Here is a 23,632-nt window from a genome sequence, read left to right on the forward strand (position 1 = left end):
AATAAATGACAATACAGAGATAAATACATGCATTTCAATGTACCATTCTACAGAGCAACTGTGTGGTCTTGGAGAAGTTGCTTAATTTCCCTGAGGAGCCTATCTTCCTCTCTGGTAAAGTGGATCAGTAAGTAGTATGTGCCCTGTCTATTGAATATAATGTTTGTGAGGCTCAAACCAACTGAAGTACAGAAAAGCTTTCTGTAAATGGTAAAGTTGATTCTGATTCATAGCAACCCCCACTGAGTTTCCAAGGCTGTAAATCTTTACAGAAGTATTACCTCATCTTCTTCCCATGGAGTGGCTGGTGGGTTTGAACCAACAACCTTCTGGTTTGCAGCCAACTGCCTTACGCACTCACTGTACTGCCAGAGCTCTTTGTAAATGGAAAAATGCTATACAAACATAGAGCAGTATGATGGGGATGTACCATCTGTGCCAAACTACCTGACAGGAAATTTGTAAAGACAAAATTTACTCATTTCCCTTCTGCAGCATATGCTGGGGGTGGGGGGTGGGGTGGGGTGGTGAAATCTAAAGCTAAAAATATGTTTTCAAATAAATAAATAAACAGTTGTCATCAAATGGATTGTAAATCATGGCATGTGTGGGTCAGAGGAGAACTGTGCTCTATAGGGTTTCAGTGGCTTTGATCTTTCAGAAGCAGATTACCAGGCCTTTCTTCTGAAGGCTCTCTGGATGAATCAGAACCTCCAGTCTTTTAGTTAGTAGCTGAGTGCTTAATGTTTGCACCACCCATGTGATCTGATATATGTCTGAAAACAAGGTCATGGTTTCCAAATGAAATAGAACAACTTATTTTTGGAAGTTAAATAAAATTCAAGGCCAGTAAAAAAGTGAGAATGAAAGATTTCTTTCAAAGTGCCATCTATCTGGCTTTTATACTATAACCAAACAGAAGCTCATTTCTAAGGAGCTACCACACTCACCATTTCCTCAGGCTGGCAGAGCACATGTAGCTCCTCAAGCCGCTCTCCAGCATATCCAAAGTCAGCCTGTTTCCAGAATATGTCCTGAGCTGATTCAAGAGTGTCTGTCCTAATTACAAACAAAAAGATTCCATGATATTTTTTTTTCACTTTTTCTAGGCCTTAAATTTTCTTTCCAAAGGTTGGTTTGGCTAGAAGTCTGTCATTACTTTGATTTTTCAAAAGTATGCTATCATAATCTTCCCAAAACTATGTCTAGTTACATGAAGCCATCCAAAGAAGTTATTCCCAGACGTATCCCCTTAATATAAAAATATATAACAGAAATATATAAAGCTGGGATCATCTGGAAATAAAGAAATGCAATGTTAACTACTAGTACTTTCTTTGCCCCATAAACCTTGCATGTAATCTAAGTACTAATTATACATAACTCTCCCATGCAGAATCAAGAGGAAGCTATCAATTAATCTTCTTTAGAGCATTCTTTGCCATTGTTCGCTGTCATCAAGTTGATGCCAACTCATGGCAACCCCATATGTGTCAAAGTAGAACTGCTTCAGAGAGTTTTCAAGATTAGATTTTTGGAAGCAGATCACCAGACATGTCTTCCAAGGCACTTATTGGTAGGTTTGAGCCACCAACCTTTTTCAGCTGGCAGTCAAGCCCTTAATCATTTGTACTACCCCGGGACTGTGCGTACTTTAATTGGGGGAAAAAAATTTTCTGTTGAGTTTTCACCTGCTGGCAGTGGGAGATAGTCAAGTTGAATTCATGACTGTATCAGCAAATTTATATCTAAAGGAATTACTATCTAAAATCAAAAGAATCTAGCTGAGAATTAGAGCATTAACATATACTGCAGAGACAGAAGACTTGAAGCAGGGGAAGATACTCTTTATGGAAACTTACCATCCCATGTCGACGTAGTTGCAAACAGGATAACCAAATCTGAACCCTGGTTTACAGGATTTCTCATAACCCCAGCAGTACTTTAGATTTTCTAAGTGTTTCTAGAACATAAGATAGGTACATTTAGACTTATCTCTCCTCTTCTGACATTTAGCAACAAGTCTTAGATTTTTCCATAAAGAAAATGAATCTTTTCTAGAATCTCACCTTTACATTTTATAACATGTATTCATGTAATGAAAACGCTATTGTAAGTTACACCATCCAGTAGTTTCCGACTCACAGTGGAGTTATGTAAAACAGAATGAAACTGTGCCCGATCCTGCATGAGCTTCATGATGGTTAGTATGCTGGAGTCCATTGTTGTGACCATTGCGTAGTGCCTTCCAAGGATGGGGCTTCCCTTGCTACATTATATCAAACAATACTCTGTTGTGATGCATAGGGTTGGATGCATAGGGTTTTCATCAGCTCATTTTTAGAAGTAGATCATCAGGCCCTTCTTAGTAGCCTGTCTTAGTCTAGAAGCTCTGCTGAAACCTGTCCACCACAGGTGACCCTACTGTATCTGAAATACTGGTGGCATAGCTTCCAGCATCACAGCAACATGCAGGCTATCACAATACAGCAAATAGACATGTGGTGATGAAAATAACAAGAGTAACTGGAATAGAGATCCCAAAGCCCTTAACAACAATTATCCATAATCACTCTCTCCACCATGTCTGTCTCCTAGGCTTTACCTTTGTTGTTGTTGTTGTTGTTATGTGCCGTCGAGTCAGCCCTGACTCATAGCGACCCCTCCTTGGTTTCCGAGGCAGTATCACTACGGAAGTAGGATTGCCCAACCTTCCTTCCGAGGAGTGGCTGGTGGGTTTGAACCGCCAGCCTTCTGGTTAGCAGTCAAGTGCCTTAACCACTATGCTACCAGAGCTCCCAGGCTTTACCTAGACTACCAAAATAAACAAACAACAACAAAAAAACCTCAGTGCTGCTAAGTCGATTCCAATTCATGGAGACACCACATGTTACAGAGTAGAACTGCTCCATAGGGTTTTCTCAGCTGTAACCATTACAGGACGCAGCTGTAACCTTGTCAGGCCTTCCCTGAGATTGTCAGGCCTTTCCTCTGTGGTACCAGTGGGTGAGTTTCAAACCACCAACTTTTAGGTTAGTAGCTAAAAACAAACAGTTTGTATCACCCAGGGACCCTCGTCTACCAGAATCAGATATTAGAATTAGATATTAGAATTAGAAATTAGATATTCTAATTAGACACTTGTTCTGGTTACCTAGTGCTGCTCTGACAGCAATAGACCACAAATGGGATGGCTTGAACAAACAGGAGTTTATTCTTACAGTTTGGAGGCTTTAAGTCCGAGTTCAAAGTGCCAGGCTCTAGGGCCTGGGTGAAAGCCACTCAACCTTGGAGTCTAGCTCTGCCTCCTGATCCTGGCCCACTGGAGCTAGGGGTGTTTCTTCACTCAGACAGCTGCTGGTGCTGAGGCTAACAAGCCCAAGGTTGACAAGTAAAAAGGCACAGTCCCGATGTTACCAAACCACATGGTAGGCCATTAACTTAAGACCATTGTAAGTCCCAAGGTCGGCAGAGCATAGCAAGCTGGTAGCATAGTGGCTAAGGCACTTGACTGCTAACCAGAAGGCTGGCGGTTCAAACCCACCAGCCACTCCTCGGAAGGAAGGTTGGGCAATCCTACTTCCGTAGTGATACTGCCTCGGAAACCCAAGGAGGGGTCGCTATGAGTCAGGGCTGACTCGACGGCACATAACAACAACAACAACAAGCAACGACACAGCTACATGCAGGGTCCAAGCATGCCATAGGCTAGAGACCATTCCCCAAGGCTTCTGCTTATATACAGGAAGCAGACCACATACCCTAAGGCAGCTATTCAGCTGCGCACAGTAGATTCCACCATGGAATTGATTACCAGTCTCATTATGGGGAATACTACATCCAGCTTCCCAGCTACTCGACCAGGCCCAGCCAAGTTGACAGATAAACTGAACTACCACAACACTCTAATCAGAATAAGTAACTAGAATTCGAATGTCTTGAAGTAACTAACAGAACTTTCTCAGTGAGCAAACACATTCTAAAGTCAGTGTGTAAAGAGTTATATAAATTGGAATTTGTATTTTTTCTACTATAATAATTTCTATTATTTCACAGCTAAACTGAATGAATCAGCAATTCTACTCATCAGTCAGGATCAGCAGAGGGCCCATGGACGTAGAGGAGTCAGTTTCCAGCCACTGGAAGACACAGCAGCCTTGTTGACCAGGGAGCTTAGAACGTTCTTTGGCAAGGCCCAGGAGCAATGCTTGTCTGATTCCCAAGTTTGTCTTCCCATATGTTTCCTGTGCCAGTACCATGGGAAAGGAAGTGTCTTACAATGCCCAGCTTTGATCTCTTAAGGCCCCATGAGACGTCTTAATAGGCTCCAAGTTGAAGCCTTTCCAACTCCTTTAAAACAAAAGGAAGGCCCCAGCAAGTCTTAATTATGTGGAGACATCGACAGAGGTGTTATTACTGAAATTAAGTGCTAAGAGAGCCTCTTAACTGTAATTTAAGACAGGTATGACAATCTTTAACTAGATGTACTTTCTGCATAAAATCTAATTCTTACTCACTTACAGAGGACAGAACTAGTATTAGATGTCTATTGGTTTTCGAATTGTGGATGCAGACTTCAAATTTCACCCCTATAAATCAGACAATTCAAAGCACAGTTTGGTCACTTGGAAGTTTTTGATGAAATCCATAAAACGATAAATCACAGTTATAGTGGAAACAGAATTTTACCTTCCAGTTCAGGTTATAAAGCGGAACGAGTAAGCCAGCCTAAACTGCATCTTTCTAAAAATAAGTAAGAGGAAAATACCTACCTTATAAGGGCAATGTGAGTCTTTCTTACAGACTGTGGCAATATGCCTGCTGTTGTGCAAAAAGAAGGGAATGTGCTCCTCAGGCAGGCGGATGCTGGCATAGTCATACAGAGGTTCACTTGGAATGCCATTGACCTTGGGAGGGGCCTCATCTTGGCCACTCGGTGGAACTTCATTAAGTAATACTCCAAAGACAAGCAGCATTAACATAGCAGTCTCCAAACCTAGATACCAAATTGAGAAAATCTTCACTAAGAAATTTCCTTTAAAAGAGAAAAGGGTCATGGACTAAGCATAATTACAAGAAAGTTTGCCACCAGTTCCTTTATTCAACAAATATTTATCGAATACCTCTATGTGCCAAGCACTGTGTTGGGAGTTAGGTATACATGGGTGAACAACACAAGAAAGATTCCCTGTTCTCAAGGAACTTATAACCTAATGCAAGACACAAAAAACAAACAACCGAATAAATAAATTCAGATGATGTAAATCAAACAAATGAGGGCCAGGAGACTTTGCTGTAAAGGGCCAGACAGAAAATATTTTAGATTTTTAGGGGCATATGGTCCTTGTGACAACTACTGAACGATACCTTAGTCAGGAAATCAGCCATCACTTATGCTGAAGAGCGGGTATGGCTGCATTTGAATAACCTTTATTTACAAAAATGTGCAGGGACACTATTGAGCCCAGTTTGTCCATACCTGAAATAAAATAAGGTCATAAGATAAAGAGACAACATAGTGTGGTGGTTAAGAACAGACTTTGAAGTCAGGCCATGTGGATTTGAGTTTCTGCTTTGTAGCTTCCTAACACACTGCTGTTGAGTCAGATCTGACTCACAGTGACCCCTTCTTGAGTTTCCAAGGCGATAGCACTACGGAAGTAGATTGTCCAACCTTCCTTCAGAGGAGTGGCTGGCGGGTTTAAACCGCCAGCCTTCTGGTTAGCAGTCAAATGCTTTAGGCACTATACCACCAGAGCTCCTTAGAGCAAGTTATTTAACCTTTCTATGCCTCAGCTTTCCCATCTGTAAAATAGAAATAACAATAAAATATTCTTCAGAGAACCATTCTGAATTACACACATTAAATATTAGTAAAATGTTTAGAAAATCACCTAGCACACACCAAAGTGTTTATTAAATAAATGTTTCAAGCAATGTGGGTCAGACAGAGGGGCTAACAAACATTTGAGCTGAGACCTGAATGATAAGGAGCTAGCCATTTAAGTCTTGGAGGGGAAAATACACCATTGAGAAAGAAAACAGAGTGCAATGGCCCAGAGCATGTGCATGCTTGCTGAACAGAAAAATACAATGCAATCAATATGTGAGAGCATACTATGTGCCAGTGGCTCTTCTAAGCAGCAATAACATGTTGTTGTTGTTGTTATGTGCCGTCGAGTCGGACCCGACTCATAGCGACCCCTCCTTGGGTTTCTGAGGCAGTATCACTATGGAAGTAGATTGCCCAACCTTCCTTCCGAGGAGTGGCTGGTTACATGTGGTAGTGAACAAAACTCCTTGGCCTTCTAAAGCTTACATTCTAGTGGGTGTAAGAATAATCTGTGATAGTAACTAAGACTCAGAAACATCAGGAGTGAAATCTAGCAGTCCGTCTTTAACTTTCCCCTGTCTTAACACCCAGTACCATTAAAAAACATAACGGTACAAACCTTACTGTATGTCTAACTCACCCTGTAAGGATTACACTGCTTGGGCCAGATTTTTTAACCAGATCCCAGACTCTGATGCACAAGGGGTTACCATGAGTTGGAATGGATTTTACAGCAACTGGTTTGGCCTGGCTTGCACTACTACAAAAAAAGAGAAAAAGGCATTCTTTCCACCAAATGATAGAACTATAATACATCTTAGATGCTTTCCAGCAAGCACTACTGTTCACTGAACATAATGGTTACTTTCATATTCAGCTTTCACTGATCATGAGCAATGGAAATGGGGCCTTTAGAAACAGACTGGTATGTTCAATCAAACTTCATTATTCTAAGACCAAGGGATCATAAGTGGACAGTGGAGATGCCAAGAAGACATCCATTTGTCCTCTGGAGTGGTGAGTATGGTGTTTTTTCTTTTAGGTGGTGCTAAAGAATAAGTTATCGTTGTAAAATTGATCTGAATTATATTTATAGTTAGGACTTTTACCCAAAAATAAGTTGACAGCAATTTTACAAAAATTTAACAATAGATATTAGTTGTAACAATGGCTTTACTAATAACAAAAATATTTACCTCGTTAATCCTCAGAACCACCCAGAAGTTGTTATGATGTTTTGAGTACTTCAAATCTGTCAAAAATGAAACATATTGCCTTAAAGTGATGCTACAGTAGACTTTATCGACAAAGGTGATCTTTTTAATTAAAGGAAATATTGACACACAAAATAATTTAATGAGATATTATTAATGATTTATTTAATGATTATTTAATGAGATATTATTGTTATGTGCCGTCGAGTCAATCCCAACTCATAGCGACCCCTCCTTGGGTTTCCGAGGCAGTATCACTACGGAAGTAGGATTGCCCAACCTTCCTTCCGAGGAGTGGCTGGTGGGTTTGAACCGCCAGCCGTCTGGTTAGCAGGCAAGTGTCTTAGCCACTATGCTACCAGAGCTCCCAATTAAAGGAAATATTGACACACAAAATAATTTAATGAGATAACCCTTAAGCAGAGGGCCTGACAACTTAGTTGGTACCTATGGTGTTGATTTCTTAATGAATAAAACCAATTGCTGTATTTGATGCCCGGTCATGGTGACTCCATGTGTGTCTGAGGAGAACTGTGCTCCTCACAGTTTTCAAAGTATGATTTTTTCAAAAGTAGACCACCGGGCCTTTCTTCAGCGGGACTTCTAGATGGACTCAAACTTCCAACCTTTTGGCTAGCAGACAAGCCTGTTAAACATATACACTACCCAGGGACTCCTTTCTTAAATACCACACTATTAAAGGCAGTTACAAATGCAACCCTCAAAATAGTAAATTAACAGGCTACATTCTAATGGTGAGCAGGAAGGAGATAACCACTCTGTACATTAACAGGCATTAACAGAGACAGGACAACAGCATACTAAGCAGAAATAACATTCCTAGGAGCAAATAATTTTCCAAGTTGTGTCTGGAGTAATTCTGCTCACTGAATCATACTGCTCTGAGCTCAAACGGCTAGGCTTCAGGCTCAACAAGCAGGACATCCAATCTTTTGACTCATCCTTTCCAGTAATAAAGTCACCCTTACCAACAAATCCTGATCTTTGGTTACCCAAATCCATAGTCCTTGACTGAGCACTGTACATAAGTAAACTTACCATGCCATGGAGGAGGAAAAGCACTTGGGTTATGGAGAAAAATCTAGAGACACCAATTAGAAACCTGTTTTTTGCAGAGGGCACGTTCCCACTTGCATAAACTAGATGAGGGTGGCTGACATTGCTTGAAAATAACACCTCTGGGCCTGGCAGAAAGCCTTTCTGGAGTGGAGTCCTCTCGCAAGGCCTCCTAGGGAGGTGTGGGTGCACCTCTCCACCACATGGGAGTTTCAGTGGGCTGCGCTACTTTTTCCTTCAGCACAAAAGCAGTGGGGCTCACTCCATCTTGTACCCCTTGAATGGATTTCCACAGGCCTAAAGAGGAGGGCAATGGATGAATAGGGGTGAAGCCCAGACCTGATAGGGATCGCTATGGGTGAGATGGAGAAGTACTTTGTGACAGAGCTTGGGGAACTTTAAAGAGGCAGTGGACAAATGAAAGATAACATGCATCTGGGACACGGGATACTTCCTCAACGGTTCTCTTCACTTTGGCTAAGCCTCACGATCTGTTCAAGGCTGGGGTCAGAAAAGGCTTGGCTGTCTGGAACGGAGTAGTGGAAATCCACCAGCTGTCTACAATTAGGTCGCTCAGGAAAAGATTGCAACGAGGTCAGCGGCGAATGCTCTTCCCAGCTACCAAGACGCGCTCGGGGCTGGATCCTAGGCGCTGCCTGGGACTGTCTCGGGGGCTCAAAGATCCCCCGGGCCGCCCGCCACCCCGCACCGCGGGGCACCCAACCCTCTGGCTGCCTGGGAGGGGCCTGGGGGAGCGGCTCCGCTCCGGGCATCCTCCCCTGAGCCCAGCAGGCTTCCAGGGACCTATGTGCGGCTGCAAGCGCTGTGGTGCCCCACGCCCCTCTTCCCGGCCGCGAGGCACGGAAAGGCGCTGGTGGGGAGTGGAGAGGCTGCAGCTACATCGGGAAGGCACGCCGGGAGCCGGCACTATGGCCCACCGCGCTCACGTGCGAGAATGGCGCGCAGAGCATGGCCGCGGCGGGAAGGAGGACCGGGTATAGGGCTCCGCAAATCCTGGGGCGAGTCCCACCTGGAACCGGGGCTACCGAGGAGGAGGAGGAGACAGCTGCTGCTCGTGAGGAGTCGTCATAACCGGCTGTCGCTGCTCACCGGAAACCTTGGGCGCTTAAACTGGGCCAGGGGGCGCCAGGGAGCAGTCGGGACATCTCGGCCAGCCTGCGTCCGGAGGCGGAGCCCAAGGACAGGGGCCGGAGGTCTGGAGAGAGCGGACGGCCTGGGGCTGACCTTGGTGCGTGTGACTGACTGGCTTAGGCTCTGTGCACCGAGCCCAACGCGGCGAACGCCCCTAACCCCTACATTACAGCAAGGAGAGGGTTGTAGGCACCTTCTGTTTCTACTTGCGCTCTCCTCCTAAGGTGAGTATGAGAGCCTCTGACCCAACTACAGGAGTTAGACCTCGAAAGAGGAGGGATTTCAAGAAGCCAGATTCCCCATCTGAATCTCAGCAACCCTCTCCTCCTTGGGAGAGATAAAGCGCTTAAAAGAAAACTAGGACAAGATAGACCATCTGACCCCGTTTTTCTTTTATCTTAATCCTGATTACGTTGCAGTGAGCCTCCCCCCCCCGCCAAATAATTCAGGCAGAAGTTGCCCTTTCACATTGGGGCCTGAACACAGCAGCACTTTATATTGGTGAGAATACTTTGGAGTCCACACACATTTTAAAGTATACTTGTCTATATATACTTCTGTAAACTCACCATGGCCAAACGCTAGACTCTGTGGAGTTTATATTTTGTTGTTCATCTGTAATTATCTTATTACTTCATTATGATTATTTGAATACACATCTCTCAGTCTTCTACTGTTGGTCTGCTCAGTTCTGGCATGCTGTCTAGCATCAGACAGTATTGTAGAATTGATCATTAAATAGTGATTCAACTTGAAGTGAAGCAATGATGGAATTAATGAATTTTGATACCATCAAAATACACTTATTCTCACATACATAAAGTTTCAGTCTTGAGGAATCATAAGGAAACTCAGTGGTTTGTTTCCAACAGGTTATGCGCTTTTCTTGATAATTTAATTTTTAAATGTTATGAGAATTTTAAGTTCCAGTTACGGACCAGCTAAATTACAAATATATCTGGAATTTTATTTTTTCCAAATAATAAACCAAAAAATAAGTAAATAAAAAACCTCATTGCTGTGGAGTCGATTGCGACTCATAGCAACCCCTCCTTGGGTTTCCAAGGCTGTATCTCTACGGAAGTACATTGCCCAGTCTTCCTTCTCAGGAGTGGCTGGTGGGTTTGAACCCCCAACCTTCTGGTAAGCAGTCAAGTGCCTTAGGCACTAGCCACCAGAGCTCCTAATAGCAACTGCAAAAGGGGGAAAAAAACTGCTTAGCATGTACCAGGCACTATTCTAAACTAGTTAAAAATATTAACTGATTTATTCTTTACATTACAAAAAAAAAAAAAAACTCTGCCCTGTAACACAGGATGTGGGAGGAATATTACATATAAGGGATTGCAATCAATGACATAAAACAAAATGTGTGTGAATTGTTGAATGGAAAACTGATTTTCTCTGTAAACTTTCACCCAAGTCACAAAAAGTTTAAAAACAAAATTCTGCCCTACAAGGAAGCTACTGCTCTATTATATTTTGTCCATTTGTTTTAATAAGAACAGTAATTTTTGAACTTGCTTACTCAGACTACTTGCCACCATTCTATTTTTGTCATACACAGAAAATGTAACTTTCCTGTTAGATAACTTAAAGTGTATTATAATCATTTAAATTTTTAAAGTTGTTTTTCCACTGAGTAATGGATAATGAAAATGAAAAAACAAAGCAATACATTGAGAAAGGCTTCTAGAAATAGGTTAGTCTAATTGCAAGAATACACAAACCAATTAAACTGGTATGGCATTCGCATGGTGCTATTATAAACAGCTACATAATTGAGTTGTGGTCACATAGAGGAAAGGAATATATGGATAGGACATTAAGAACATGAGAAAGAATTCTCTTAGTGCAACAGCCATTCTTAATATAGAATTCCACCCTCCCAATTCAACAAGTGTTAAAATTTAGTTTTAAACTTACTTCAAATTGGCATTAAAATAAACTCAAATGTCTGTCGATAGGAGGCTGATTGAATAAACTATGGCACATCCACGCAATGAATAATTATGCAGGGATCAAGAAAGAACTGAAGACTATGTTGTTATTATAATATGCCTCTGAGTCAGTTCCAATTCACAGCAACCCTATATACAATACAGAACAAAAGATTGCTCAGTCCTGTGCCATCTTCATAATGCTAGGTATGTTTGAGTCCATTGTTGCAGCCACTGTCAATCCACCTTGTTGAGGGTCATCTTCTTTTTCGCTGACCCTCTACTTTGCCAAGCATGATGTCCTCCAGGGATTGGTCCCTCCTGATAACATGTCCAAAGTAAGTTAGATGAAGTATGCCATCTTCACTTCCAAAGAGCATTCTGGCTGTAATTTCTTCCAAGACAGATGTCCTTTCTTCTGGCTGTTGTTGTTATGTGCCGTCAAGTTGGACCCGACTCACAGCGACCCCTCCTTGGGTTTCCGAGGCAGCATCACTATGGAAGTAGATTGCCCAACCTTCCTTCCGAGGAGTGGCTGGTGCGTTTGAACCACCAGCCTGCTGGTTAGCAGTCACGTGCCTTAGGCACTCCACTACGAGAGCTCCCATTCTGGCAGTCCATAATATATTCAGTATTCCTCACTAACACCATAATTCAAATGCATCAATTCTTCAGTCTTCCTTTTTCATTGTACACCTTTCACATGCATATGAGGTGACTGAAGAGTTGGAACATGGATATGGGGCCATTCACTTGGGTCAAGTGCATCTTACTCCTTAAAGTGACATCCTTGCTTTTTAAGATTTCAGACATCTCTTGCAGCACATGATCTCAACTGCTGCTTCCATGGCTGTTGATTGTTGTGTTGATCCAAGTAAAACAAAACCACTGACAACTCAGTATTTTCTCCATTTATCATGATGTTGCTTATTGGTGCAGTGTTAGAATTTTTATTTTCTTTATGTTGAAGTGTAATCCATACTGAAGTCCATAGTTCTTGATCTGCATCCCTAAGTTTTTCAAGTCCTTTCACTTCTGGTAAGCAAGTGAATAGAGGACAGCTAAAGCGAACAGCTGGGGCAATCTACTTCCGTAGTGATACTGCCTCGGAAACCCAAGGGGGGGTCGCTATGAGTCGGGGTCCAACTCGACGGCACATAACAACAACAACAAAGTGAACAGCAGAAATGATGAAGTAAAAGAGCTGAGCAGATTTCAAAGAGCAGCTCAAAAGACGAAAGTATTGTAAAAAATGTGCAAAAACCTGGAGTTAAAAAACCAAAATGGAAGAACACACTCAGCATTTCTCAAGCTGAAATAACTGAAGCAAAAACTCAAGCCTCAAGTTGCAATACTGAAGAATTCTATGAGCAAAAATAATTATATGCACAGGAAGCATCAAAAGATGGAAGGAATACGGTATTTAGGATATTTAGAATCCTCAAGTAATACTAGGGCTAATGAGAACTTTTTCTGTTTGCTTATTAAGCTCTCTTCTTGCTTTTACAAGTAATAGTGACCAATGCATGGCAGATAGATAGAGGAGTTCTTTTGGTATAGATTACCATAAAGACTGTACCATAAAGAATTGGTCAATGTTCAGCCATCTCGGGAGATAGCATAGGATCAAGAACCATTGGTACCGAAGGAATAAGTCCAAGCTGTACTGAAGGCACTGGCAAAAATTAAGGCTCCAGGTAACTGACTAAACACCAATTGAGATGTTTCAACAAACAGATAGAACCCTGGAAACACTCATTTGTCTGTGCCAAGAAAGTTGGAAGACAGCTACCCGCAAACAACTGGAAGATACGCATATTTGTGCTCATTCCTAAGAAAGGTGATCCAATGGAAAGTAGAAATTATCACTCTTTATATATTACAGGATGCATTACTGAGTGAAAAAAGAAAGATGCCATGTGACCTTGAACAAATTAATTTTTCCTCTTTTTAAAAACTGAGATAATGATATTAACCATAACATGCAGGGTTCACAAGCCCTTTTCCAAAATTCTTTGTGTCAGATGTGTTGCAGAATATTTTTTAATAAAATACAGTATGCATACTATTTACTAATACCCCATCAAGCCCTGGGTCAACACTTCATAATCTCACATAATATTTCTGGAGAAAAATGTATAAGAATTCACATGTGAGGCAGATAAAGACTAAAATAGTTCCATGTCAGTGCAAGTCAGGTCTTAACAGCTAACATATGGAAAACACACCTGTTTGGCAGTTTTCCATATTTCAGAATGGCAAATAAGGGATTGTGATCCTATATAGATGAAACCCTTACACAGTGCCTAGGACACACTAAGCACTGTTTCCAGCATCAACACAACCACACATATGGACTTTTAAACATTTAGACTGTAATTTCTGAAGAGACAAATAAGTATGATATTGAATAAAACTGTAAAGAACTCCTCTATCTACCATGTTCTGCCCACTACTACCAATAAGAAGCAAGAAGAGTTTAATATGAAGCAAACACTAAAACTTCCCATTAGCTTTTAGTATTATTTGATGATTCTAAATAATAAACTGAGTTTACTTGCTGGGGCAGTGAGGGGAATAAATTCTGGACATTTTAAGAGTAAAGTATCTGCATCACAACTGTGGATTACTAAAATATTTGATTTTTTTATTATTTGAGAAAAAGTATCAAGAAGAAAGATAAATTTACTTTCCATTCTATCTTGTAAAAGGACTTGATTTGTTAAATGATAAACTGGATTAAGTATAAAGGCCATATCTTAGAAGGTACATCAAAGGATTAAAGTTGCAGATTTTAATAATACAAGCAACATGAACACAGGAAGAGGATGACCTGTTTTATCTATTATTATCTGAATACAGAAATGTTAGAATACATATAGAAAGATGTTGCAATACAAATCATCCTCATAGATGTGCAGTTATAATAAGTAAGTTCTTAGACTTGTTTTCCAAAAACATATCTTCATTACATAAAGTATGCTTCTACTAATATTATTAGCAATATTAACTCATAAAAAACTTAGGTTTATCTGCATTTTCATAAATTAAGAATTCCAAAGTTACACAAGTTATGTTATCTTCCTTCATAAAAGAGTATTTTATTCATTGGTACTGACCACTCTAACTTGTGCTAAAAATGAAATACATTATTACTACTTTAAAATCTTTATTCAAATCAGACCCATGCTTATTGTTTACATTTTCTTTCATTTAGCACTAAAATATAGTTATCAATCTGTAGTTTAAATCATACTTTTAGCCCTTTACAAAATATGTAAAATTGTTACAGTTTTAAACTGATCTAGAATTAGTCTTTAATGAAAATGAAAAATTATGATACACAATAAGATAAATGTACACAAACTAAATAAACAGTAATAAAACAATATAAAGTATTTACAGACATTTCCTCATAATTCTTGTGGCTATCTGCTAACTACTATAAATCACATACCCTTAATAACCAAAATGACCAAACTCACTGGCGTCAAGTCAGATCCAACTCATAGTGACCCCTCCTTGGGTTTCTGAGGCAGTATCACTACAGAAGTAGATTGCTCAACCTTTCTTCCAAGGAGTGGCTGGTGGGTTTGAACCAACAGCCTTCTGGTTAGCAGTCAAATGCTTCAGGCACTACACCACCAGAGCTCCCTATTCTTAATAAGCTTTTGAACAAATTTTCAGTAACTCAATTAAATAAATCATTTGAGGGGTCATGAGAAAAATTTTTTTCCCAAACAATTTTTCATTTACTTAATTACAAAAGCTCTTGTTTCCCTAGGTCAGAAATTATCCATATTTATAATCTTAAATCACAACATCCACAGATAAGATTTGGTACATTTCACATGTTAAAAACACTGTACAACTGGAAGTTCTCAAAAAAAAAAAAAAATATATATATATATATAAGAAATGGTATTTCAAAGAAAAGAAATTTTAGTCTAGATTTAGCCTCCAAAAGGTTGAAAAGACCTCTGTAGCCAATGCTTAATTGTCTATACATCTCCAAACAACAATGTTCACATCTGGGTTTTTTTTTCTGTCTTCTTAAAATTGTTAAAAGTATATCTTTGTGTTTTCTTCCAAGAATGGAAACATCTAATGGCAAACTATTTTCATATCCATAAAAATATAAATACTCTTTTACTAGAATATGGATAGGGAATTGTTAATGACAAATAACAGAATACAAGACATTGATTCAATAAACCTCGATTTATCAATGTATCAAGTGATCTAAGTGCACAGCAACCAAAATAAGCTCAGTATGAATATCAGCTGTTAATTTGTGAATAAAGAGTAAAGTAAGGTAAAGAAATTTAAATAGTTGTCTGTCATTTTTAAAATTAAATAAATTGAAAACACTTTAAAATTTTGTTAAATCTGTTTTATTAACATTAAGAAGGATTAAGAAAAAAATTGTTTAATATTATGAAATTATAAAGTATAGGAAATAGTTTTATTTGAATCCCTTCTTGTAACCTGAAGGGTTTTTGTTTTTTTGTTCACTGTTGGATATTTTAAAAAAACAATTTGAAAATTCCTAAACTTAAGAGTTTCAAATGCTCGACAGAATTCAAGTTTATGTTTCTTATATTCCAATTCTGTATTTTTATTTTATTGCTATCAGTCTTGACATTTTATCCCTGAATATTTAGGGGAAAAAAAATCAAGCTGCAAAAAGATATTAGACTGCTTTTTACCACTAAAATATAAAAATTTAATTTTATGAATTTGACTCACACTCAAAGAATATTTACTGATGCTATAAATCAGAGAGCAATGACAGAAATGCTGTCTGGAATACAAAAAGAAAGAAAATGAGGTTACTTGAATTGTCCTGAAAGTTCTCCAAATTCTTCAACATGGCTTGCATTTAGTTATGTTCCAAAATACTAGTGTTTAAAATTTAACTGAAAATTAGAGGTTTTATTTGCAAGTAAAGGCAGTTTAATGACTTTTAGTAATAAAATCATCAAACTGTTTTACAGATCTGAAACACAGATGGTTAAATTCTGAACAAACTAACATCTGCAAGAAAGCACAACTATTTTTTTTAAAAGCTATTCCATACTATTTTGTGCTTTAAGGGTCAAGGAAAAAAAAAGATAAATTATACATAATTACAAAATACCAAATTTAAAATTAACTCATAATTTCTCTATCCAGTTATAAATATTGTCATATCACTCATTTTTTTAATGTGCCAAAGATACGGCTTTACAAAATATAAGCAAGTAATTTTTGAAGAATAAATTGTGTTAATAATTATATATTTTTTAAATTAATTTTATAGGGTAGTAAAACAATCAAAAACCAAACCAAACCAAACCTACTATCATCAAGTCAATTCCAACTCATAGCAACCTCCAATGGTTTTCCAACAAGGCTGTAAATCTTTACAGAAGCAGATTCCCTGATCTTCCTCCCTTGGAGCAGCTGGGGAGTTTGAACCACCTACCTTTTGGTTAGAAGCTCTGGTAGCCTAGTACCTAAGGCACTTGACTGAGAACCAGAAGGCTGGTGGTTTAAACCCACCAGCCACTCCTCGGAAGGAAAGCTGGCCCATCTACTTCCATAGTGATACAGCCTCGGAAACCCAAGGAGAGGTTGCTATGAGTCGGGCCAACTTGACGGCACATAACAACAACAAACCTTTTGGTTAGCAGCCCAATGCCTTAAGCACAGTGTTACCAGAGCTCCATAGGAAGACAATCTCTTCAAAAATTACTTAAGTGTTACTGATTCCATCACAAAATCACTTTAAGTCAATTTTTTCCACTATCCAATTATACCTAAGTAACTGTGAATAGCTATAGCTTTCCTCTGACATGTAACAAAAAGGACATTTGTAGAGACTTACTTGTAAAGGCTGAGTGAAGTTCATGTACTAAAGCACTATACCAATTTCTAGTTGAGAAGGTGAAATTTAGAAAACTTTCAGCCCAAATAACAAAAATTATTTGAATTATTCACCTTTTAAATTTCAGACAGTATAACTTCTACATTAAAAAAAAAAAAAAAAAAGTCAACTTCACCACCACTGGTAACATTTTTTACTTGAACATTTAATCTACATATTCATTAGTTTTAATTAGACATGTTGAAGATTAAGTGTAAAAGATAGCAAAGTTTCAATATGTTAACATTACTTTTTAAATGTTCTCAATATTTACATACACATACAAATTATAGATACAGTTAGTTGTATTTCTAAAATACACATATGACCACCACCCTTCTTCCATAACCATAATGATATGAGGATAAAGTAATAAATCTCTGTACTATACAAGGCAAAATAAAAGATGCTTTAAAAAATTAATCTTTAAAGAAGAGTTTCAAAAATAAAGTTCAAATATTGCACAAAATAATTTAAGTACAAATAGCACTGCACACTATAAAGCAATCATTTTTTTTTTTTAATTCCTGATCTCTATCGTAAATTAAACCCCATTTTCTAGTTATTTTAAAGAATTTACTGGAAGTATGCATTTAGATATTAAATGTTTATATTCAGTTTGACTGGAATGCAATTGTCAGAGGTTAAGTGAGCCTTTGTCTTAAAAGTTCATCTATTTGAGTTTTATACATATTTTTTACATCTTCAAGATCTAGCCGAAGTTCTTCTGCCTCTTCTGCTTTTTCTCCATACATCTGGAGAATAGTGTTGTATCTTTGATCCAAATCCTACAAAACATAATTTTTTCCAATTTTTAAACTAACTGCACAGAACATCTTTTATATTATAAATGAGTCAATAGAAAACACATTACAATTTAAATAAAGTATATAATGTATTGCTACGCAAACAATGCAGGTATATTATACTCTGTCCCCCCACCATGTCTTCCCCTCAAGATGTTTTCATAATCACACTATACTAATGTTTTTACATGTTGCTCTGAAAAAATTAGTACATCATGCTTACAAAAATACCTTGGTGGAAGGGCAAGGTTGGCAAAAAGGTATAACATTCATGTTATTTGCATAAAAATACAGCCCTCATCTCTTTTAAAATTTAAGAGGAACTCTGGTGGCATAGTGCCTAAGGCATCTGACTGCTAACCAGAAGGCTGGCAGTTCAAACCCAGCAGCCCCTCCTCAGAAGGAAGATTGGGCAATCTACTTCCGTAGAAATACCACCTCGGAAATCCAAGGAGGTGTCACAATAAGTTGAATCTACTGTTGAGCGACAGCAGTGAGTTTTTGGTTTTTTTTTTTACGGTGATCTAAGTTGGAATACAAAGCTAGAAGAATTAAACACACACACACACACACACAAAATTAACAAACCAGATGGAAGTCAAACTTACCAAATCTCTCCATTAAATCTATAATTCTCCCCCCATACAGTTTAATTTCTTTCTCTCCCATCAATACTAAGAACACATGAGCAATTTATGTCTCTTTGATGCATTGTGGTTAAGCATCACTTGGCACTTAGCCCACAGGAAAAGTCAAAACAAAATATATTTTCATTCAAGGTTTAACATTATCTTCTAAAATGTAAATAATGCTAATTGTGATGATACATATAAATAATGTCAATGAATAAAATATTACTGATCGTGTATTGTTCTTGCTATTAGTTCCTGTCAAGTCAATTCCTATGCATGGTGTCCCTATGTATGCAGAGCAGAACTGCTCCATAAGGTTTTCAAGGCTGTGACCTTTCAGAAACAGATCTCCTTACTCCTGAGGAGCCTCTGAGTGGGTTTGAACTACCAACCATTCAGTTAGCAGTCCAGTGTTTAACCATTTGTACCACCCAGAGACTTCATATCATGTATACTGCAATCTTATAAATGAGCCGTGGCCAAGTAAATGTAGTTCTTCCCTAGTACTGGTTCTAAGCACAGTTGTGAAAAATACTTAGAATGAGTAATGTGGCAAGCAAAATGAAAAGATTTATCCTTAAAGTTCTTTACTCAAATATTAAAGCCGGTGGGTTTGAACAACCAACCTTTTGGTCAGCAGCCAAACACTTACCCATTGCTCCACCAGGGCTCCTTATCAAATATTAAAATTATTTTATTTTCAAAGAAATCATTGAAAGTATACTTTATGTAAACTAAAAATATGACATTTAATATAAATGGATTAGAATATTTTAGACTCAACTTAAACTGAAGAATACTTACTCTTAGCTGAGTTCGAAGTTTGGGTATCTCCTTCACTTTTTCTTCAAGCTCATCATTTTGATTTGTTAATTTAACTAACTCTTCAGCCATGATTGAGCGGGTTTTTTCCAGATTCCCAATTTCTAGCTGAGGAACATTACCAGAAAACAGTCTGTTTTAAAATGTATATCATTTAATATTCCCACTAATATGAACACATTTAATTGGTAATTTTTGAAAAATATGTTTTACTTACTTGTGAGTACCAAGTTTAACAATGAAAACAGATAAGACCTTTTAATGTTTCTCAGTGCAGTTTTTTAAAAATACTTATTTTGATATTGTTGAGAATGCACACAGAAAACATACATCAATGTAACAGTTTCTACATGTACCATTTAGCGACAGTGATTATATTCTTTAAGTTGTACAACCATTTTCACCTTTCTTTTCTGAATTGTTCCTCCTCCGTTAATATAAATTCACTGCCCCCAACAGTCCCTATCTAATCTTTCAAGTTGCTACTGTCCCTTTGATCTTATATAGGTAGTTCTTAAAAGAGCATAATACTCAAAGGAGATGGTTTTTTTTTTTTTTTTACTAACTGAGCTAAACTACTGTTTGGTTTTAAGATGACTTCAAGGGAAAGTTTTGGTTTAAGGTTTAAAAGATTATCTCAGAGCAATAGTTTCAGGAGTAGATCCAGAAGTTTGGAGTCTGAGAAAATTTGAAATTCTATTCTGCATTTTAAAAAAAATACTTTTTATTGTAATTTGAGTAAAGGTTTACAAAGCAAATCAGTTTTCCATTCAACAATTCATACACATTTTGTTTCATGTCACTGATAACATCAGTCATCCCACTTCCTCCCTGTGTTTCCCACTCCCATTCTTCCTCCTTTCCTATCCCTTCCTTTTGAACGTGGTCCTTGGGCCTTTTGATCTCAATTGGTTCACTGTTCTAGGGAGTATGTACCTCCCAGGTGCTACTGTTCACCTTGTTGTTGTTGTTGTTATTATGTGCCATCGAGTCAGACCCGACTCACAGCGACACCTCCCTGGGTTTCCGAGGCAGTATCACTACGGAAATAGCTTGCCCAACCTTCCTTTTGAGGAGTGGTTGGCGGGTTTGAACCGCCAGCTTTCTGGTTCGCAGTCAAGTGCCTTAGGCACTACACTACCAGAGCTTCTGTTCACCTTGTAGACATGTCTATTGTTTGGCTGAAAATTAAACCATGGTGGTGAAGTCTAGGCTTGAAGGGTGACTAAGGGCCATAGACAAGGACATAAGAGTTCCACCACTTTCTCTGACCAGTGGGTTTTTGGTTTTTTCAATGATTTTAAGTTTTGTTCCATATCTTTCTTTCACTCTACCTAGGATCTTCTAAGGGAGCTCTGGTGGTGTAGTGCCTAAAGCATTTGACTGCTAACCCAGGAGGCTGGCGGTTCAAACCCACCAGTCACTCTAATCCTTTTCAGAGCAGTTGGCAGTGGTAGCTGGGCACCCAGGGTTATGGAGGCTAAGGTTTGCATGGTCCATTAGTCCTCTGGACTAATTGTTTCCATAAGTATTTGATTTTCATCACCATTTTCTCTTTTTTCTTTTTGTAATGACTGCTCATTACTCAGCCTACATAAATCAAACTGTATAGGTTATGATTACTTTTCCAAAGGAATAATACAAGTGCTTGATGAGCAACAAATGGTATTTCCATTTTCTCCCTCTTGGTCAGGATTCTTCTTATTGAACCTTTGATCAAAATATTCAATAGTATTAGCTAGGTACCATCCAGTTCTTCTGGTCTCATGGCAAAGGAGGCAGGTGTTCATGGAGGCAATTAGCTACATATTCCATATCCTTTTTCTATTCCTGACTCTCTTTCTTCTGTTGCTCCCAGAGAATAGAGACCAACTGTTGTGCCTTGGATGGCTACTTGCAAGCTTTTAAGACCCCAGGACTATGCAATGAATGAGGAGGTAGAAAAGAACCACTAAAATGTTATTAGGACAATTAACTGGGATGTCCCATGAAAACATGACCCTAAACTTCCAAACCAAGGAACCAAATCCCATGAAGGCTTTGCCTGCACTTAAGCAGACTCAGCAGCTACTCTTTTTTTTTTTCTTCAACCCCCCCGCCCCCAAGGAGGCATCGCTATGAGTCGGGGCCAACTAGACGGCATATAACAACAACAACATAGTAGTTCTATTGTTAGTTTTGTGAGGACCACCACACTGTTTTCCACAATTGCTGTACCATTTTGCATTCCCATCAACAACGAATAAGGGTTCCAATTTCCCTATATTCTTCCTAACATGTTATTTTTCTTTTTTTTTAAATCTTAGCTATCCTAAAACTAAAAAACACACTGCTGTTGTCAAGTTGGATATGACTCATAGAGACCTCTCCTTCGGTTTCCAAGGCAGTATCACTATGGACGTAGATTGCCCAAATCTTGCCCAATCTTCCTTCCGAGGAGTGGCTGGTGGGTTTGAACCGCCAGCTTTCTGGTTAGCAATCAAATGCCTTAGGCACTATGCTACCAGAGTGAAATGGTATTTCTCTGTGATTTTGATTTACATCTCTCCAATAGCTAATAATGGCATGTTTTCATGTGTTTGGTGGCCATTTGAATGGCGTCTTTGGTGAAACGTTTATTCAAGTCCTTTGCCCATTTTATGATTGGGTTATTTGTCTTTTTTGCTGTTAAGTCCATTAAGTTTTTAAAAGCAAGGTAAGATAGGGAATGTTCCCTCCCCATTCATGTTGTTTCCTTCCATGTGCAGGCTGTTACAACTTGAATCTCTCTCCTCCCCTTTACTCACTCCTCACTGTGAAAGTTGGAGTAGCTATCTAAGTGATAAACACGGGAAGAACAATGTAGACATGCTCAGCTCAGCAGCTTCTCTTTTTCCTCTTGGGAAACAGGTTCCAACGCATGGGCAAACCTGCACTAGCCCAGCATTTCCTCTCACAGACTAGATAAGTTGGCCCAATTCTGGGATTCAGTTGGCAAACTCACTTGGCTCTATCCTTAGCTATTTTCTCCAACTAGCTTATATCAGTAATATAAGGGATACATCTTATGTTTCATATGCCACTATTTCATCTTATTTCTCAATCTGTTAAGAATTCAGGTGGAAATGAAGGGTGCTATTTATCGGACCCCTAAATATCATTTACTTCTAATAGTGCATTTTATTTTTTCCAATACCTGCAAGTGAGTAATTTCTCCATCCCTTAGCTTCAGCTGAGACTGTAAATTCTCAATAACGCTTGATCCTGCACCCATCCTTACAGCATCATAAAGATTGCTTCCATTAGCTGATGCAGACATTGGTCCAAATGAGTGATCATGAGGCTCATCCTATGTTAATTAAACAAAAGAAAGCACACACAAGTATTGCAGATTTTGTCCATTATAAGGTTCAAACAAAATGGTTGTGAATTTTTGCTTTAAAATGTATATGACTTTCTCAAAGGCAGAAATCATCTCACTGCAATTAGCACAATTCACACATATACTGATGAATTTGTCATTTATTTATCCCTTTACCATTATTCAGTTTAAGAACAAAGCAAATACAAGAAATAAAACATCACCTGAGACAGAAAAGACGTTTGTAGCCCTGCCATATCAACTCCACTTATGGAACTTGATCGTGAAATTGTGGGGGTACTAGAAACAGAAAAAGGCTTGCGTTCCTCAAGTAGTTTTAAAAAAAAAAAAAAAATCAGATTAAAAAGCAAGAAAACTTTCTAGGATTAATGATACAAAAATTCATTCTAACTTCCCCCAAAATATTGTTATCAAAGGCACAATATTCAGTAATTTAAAAGAATACAGACTTGGTCAAATAATCTCCAAATCCACTGCCATCAAGTTGATTCCGATTCATAGCGACCCTACAGGGCAGAGTAGAATTGCTCTGTAGGGTATGCAAGCTTGTAATCTTTTACGGAAGCAGACCATCTCATCTTTCTCCTGCAGAGCAGCTGGTGGGTTCAAACCACCAACCATTTGGTAGTGGCCCAATGCTTTAACTACAGTGATACCACAGGACCCATTTATATTACAACAACATGATTTGGTTTTTCTTTTTTAAAGCTTTGAGAATATTTTTGTAGAACAATTATATGAATTAACTTATTATATAACATATATGCCAACCAAAAGTATATCTGTTTTCTTTAGAATTACTGATGTTTTAAAGCTTTTTGATGTTTTATGTATCAAAAAGTCTCTGGCTTATCTATTTTATATATATTTTTATTTTTTTTTTAATT

The 23,632-nt window shown here is 38.5% G+C and overlaps 2 protein-coding genes across 2 annotated transcripts in view; both read right to left on the reverse strand.

Annotated features, from left to right (window-relative positions):
- The window catches only part of EOGT (EGF domain specific O-linked N-acetylglucosamine transferase), an 83,485-nt gene extending 78,503 nt beyond the window's left edge, over positions 1-4,982 (reverse strand). Inside the window, exons 1-3 of the mRNA XM_007946056.2 lie at positions 4,773-4,982; positions 1,863-1,963; positions 951-1,059 (exon numbers count right to left, since the gene is read on the reverse strand). Of these exons, the coding sequence (XP_007944247.1) occupies positions 951-1,059; positions 1,863-1,963; positions 4,773-4,982 (420 nt within the window). The remainder of the gene's footprint in view (positions 1-950; positions 1,060-1,862; positions 1,964-4,772) is intronic.
- Positions 4,983-17,768: 12,786 nt separating this feature from the next.
- TMF1 (TATA element modulatory factor 1) overlaps positions 17,769-23,632 on the reverse strand; it is a 75,472-nt gene continuing 69,608 nt past the window's right edge. Inside the window, exons 14-17 of the mRNA XM_007946058.2 lie at positions 22,949-23,050; positions 22,560-22,712; positions 19,367-19,492; positions 17,769-17,912 (exon numbers count right to left, since the gene is read on the reverse strand). Of these exons, the coding sequence (XP_007944249.1) occupies positions 17,769-17,912; positions 19,367-19,492; positions 22,560-22,712; positions 22,949-23,050 (525 nt within the window). The remainder of the gene's footprint in view (positions 17,913-19,366; positions 19,493-22,559; positions 22,713-22,948; positions 23,051-23,632) is intronic.

The sequence above is a fragment of the Orycteropus afer genome, unplaced genomic scaffold (assembly GCF_000298275.1).
Source record: "Orycteropus afer afer isolate SDZICR_OR568_19922 unplaced genomic scaffold, OryAfe1.0 scaffold00149, whole genome shotgun sequence".
In the NCBI taxonomy this organism is placed as follows: domain Eukaryota; kingdom Metazoa; phylum Chordata; class Mammalia; order Tubulidentata; family Orycteropodidae; genus Orycteropus; species Orycteropus afer.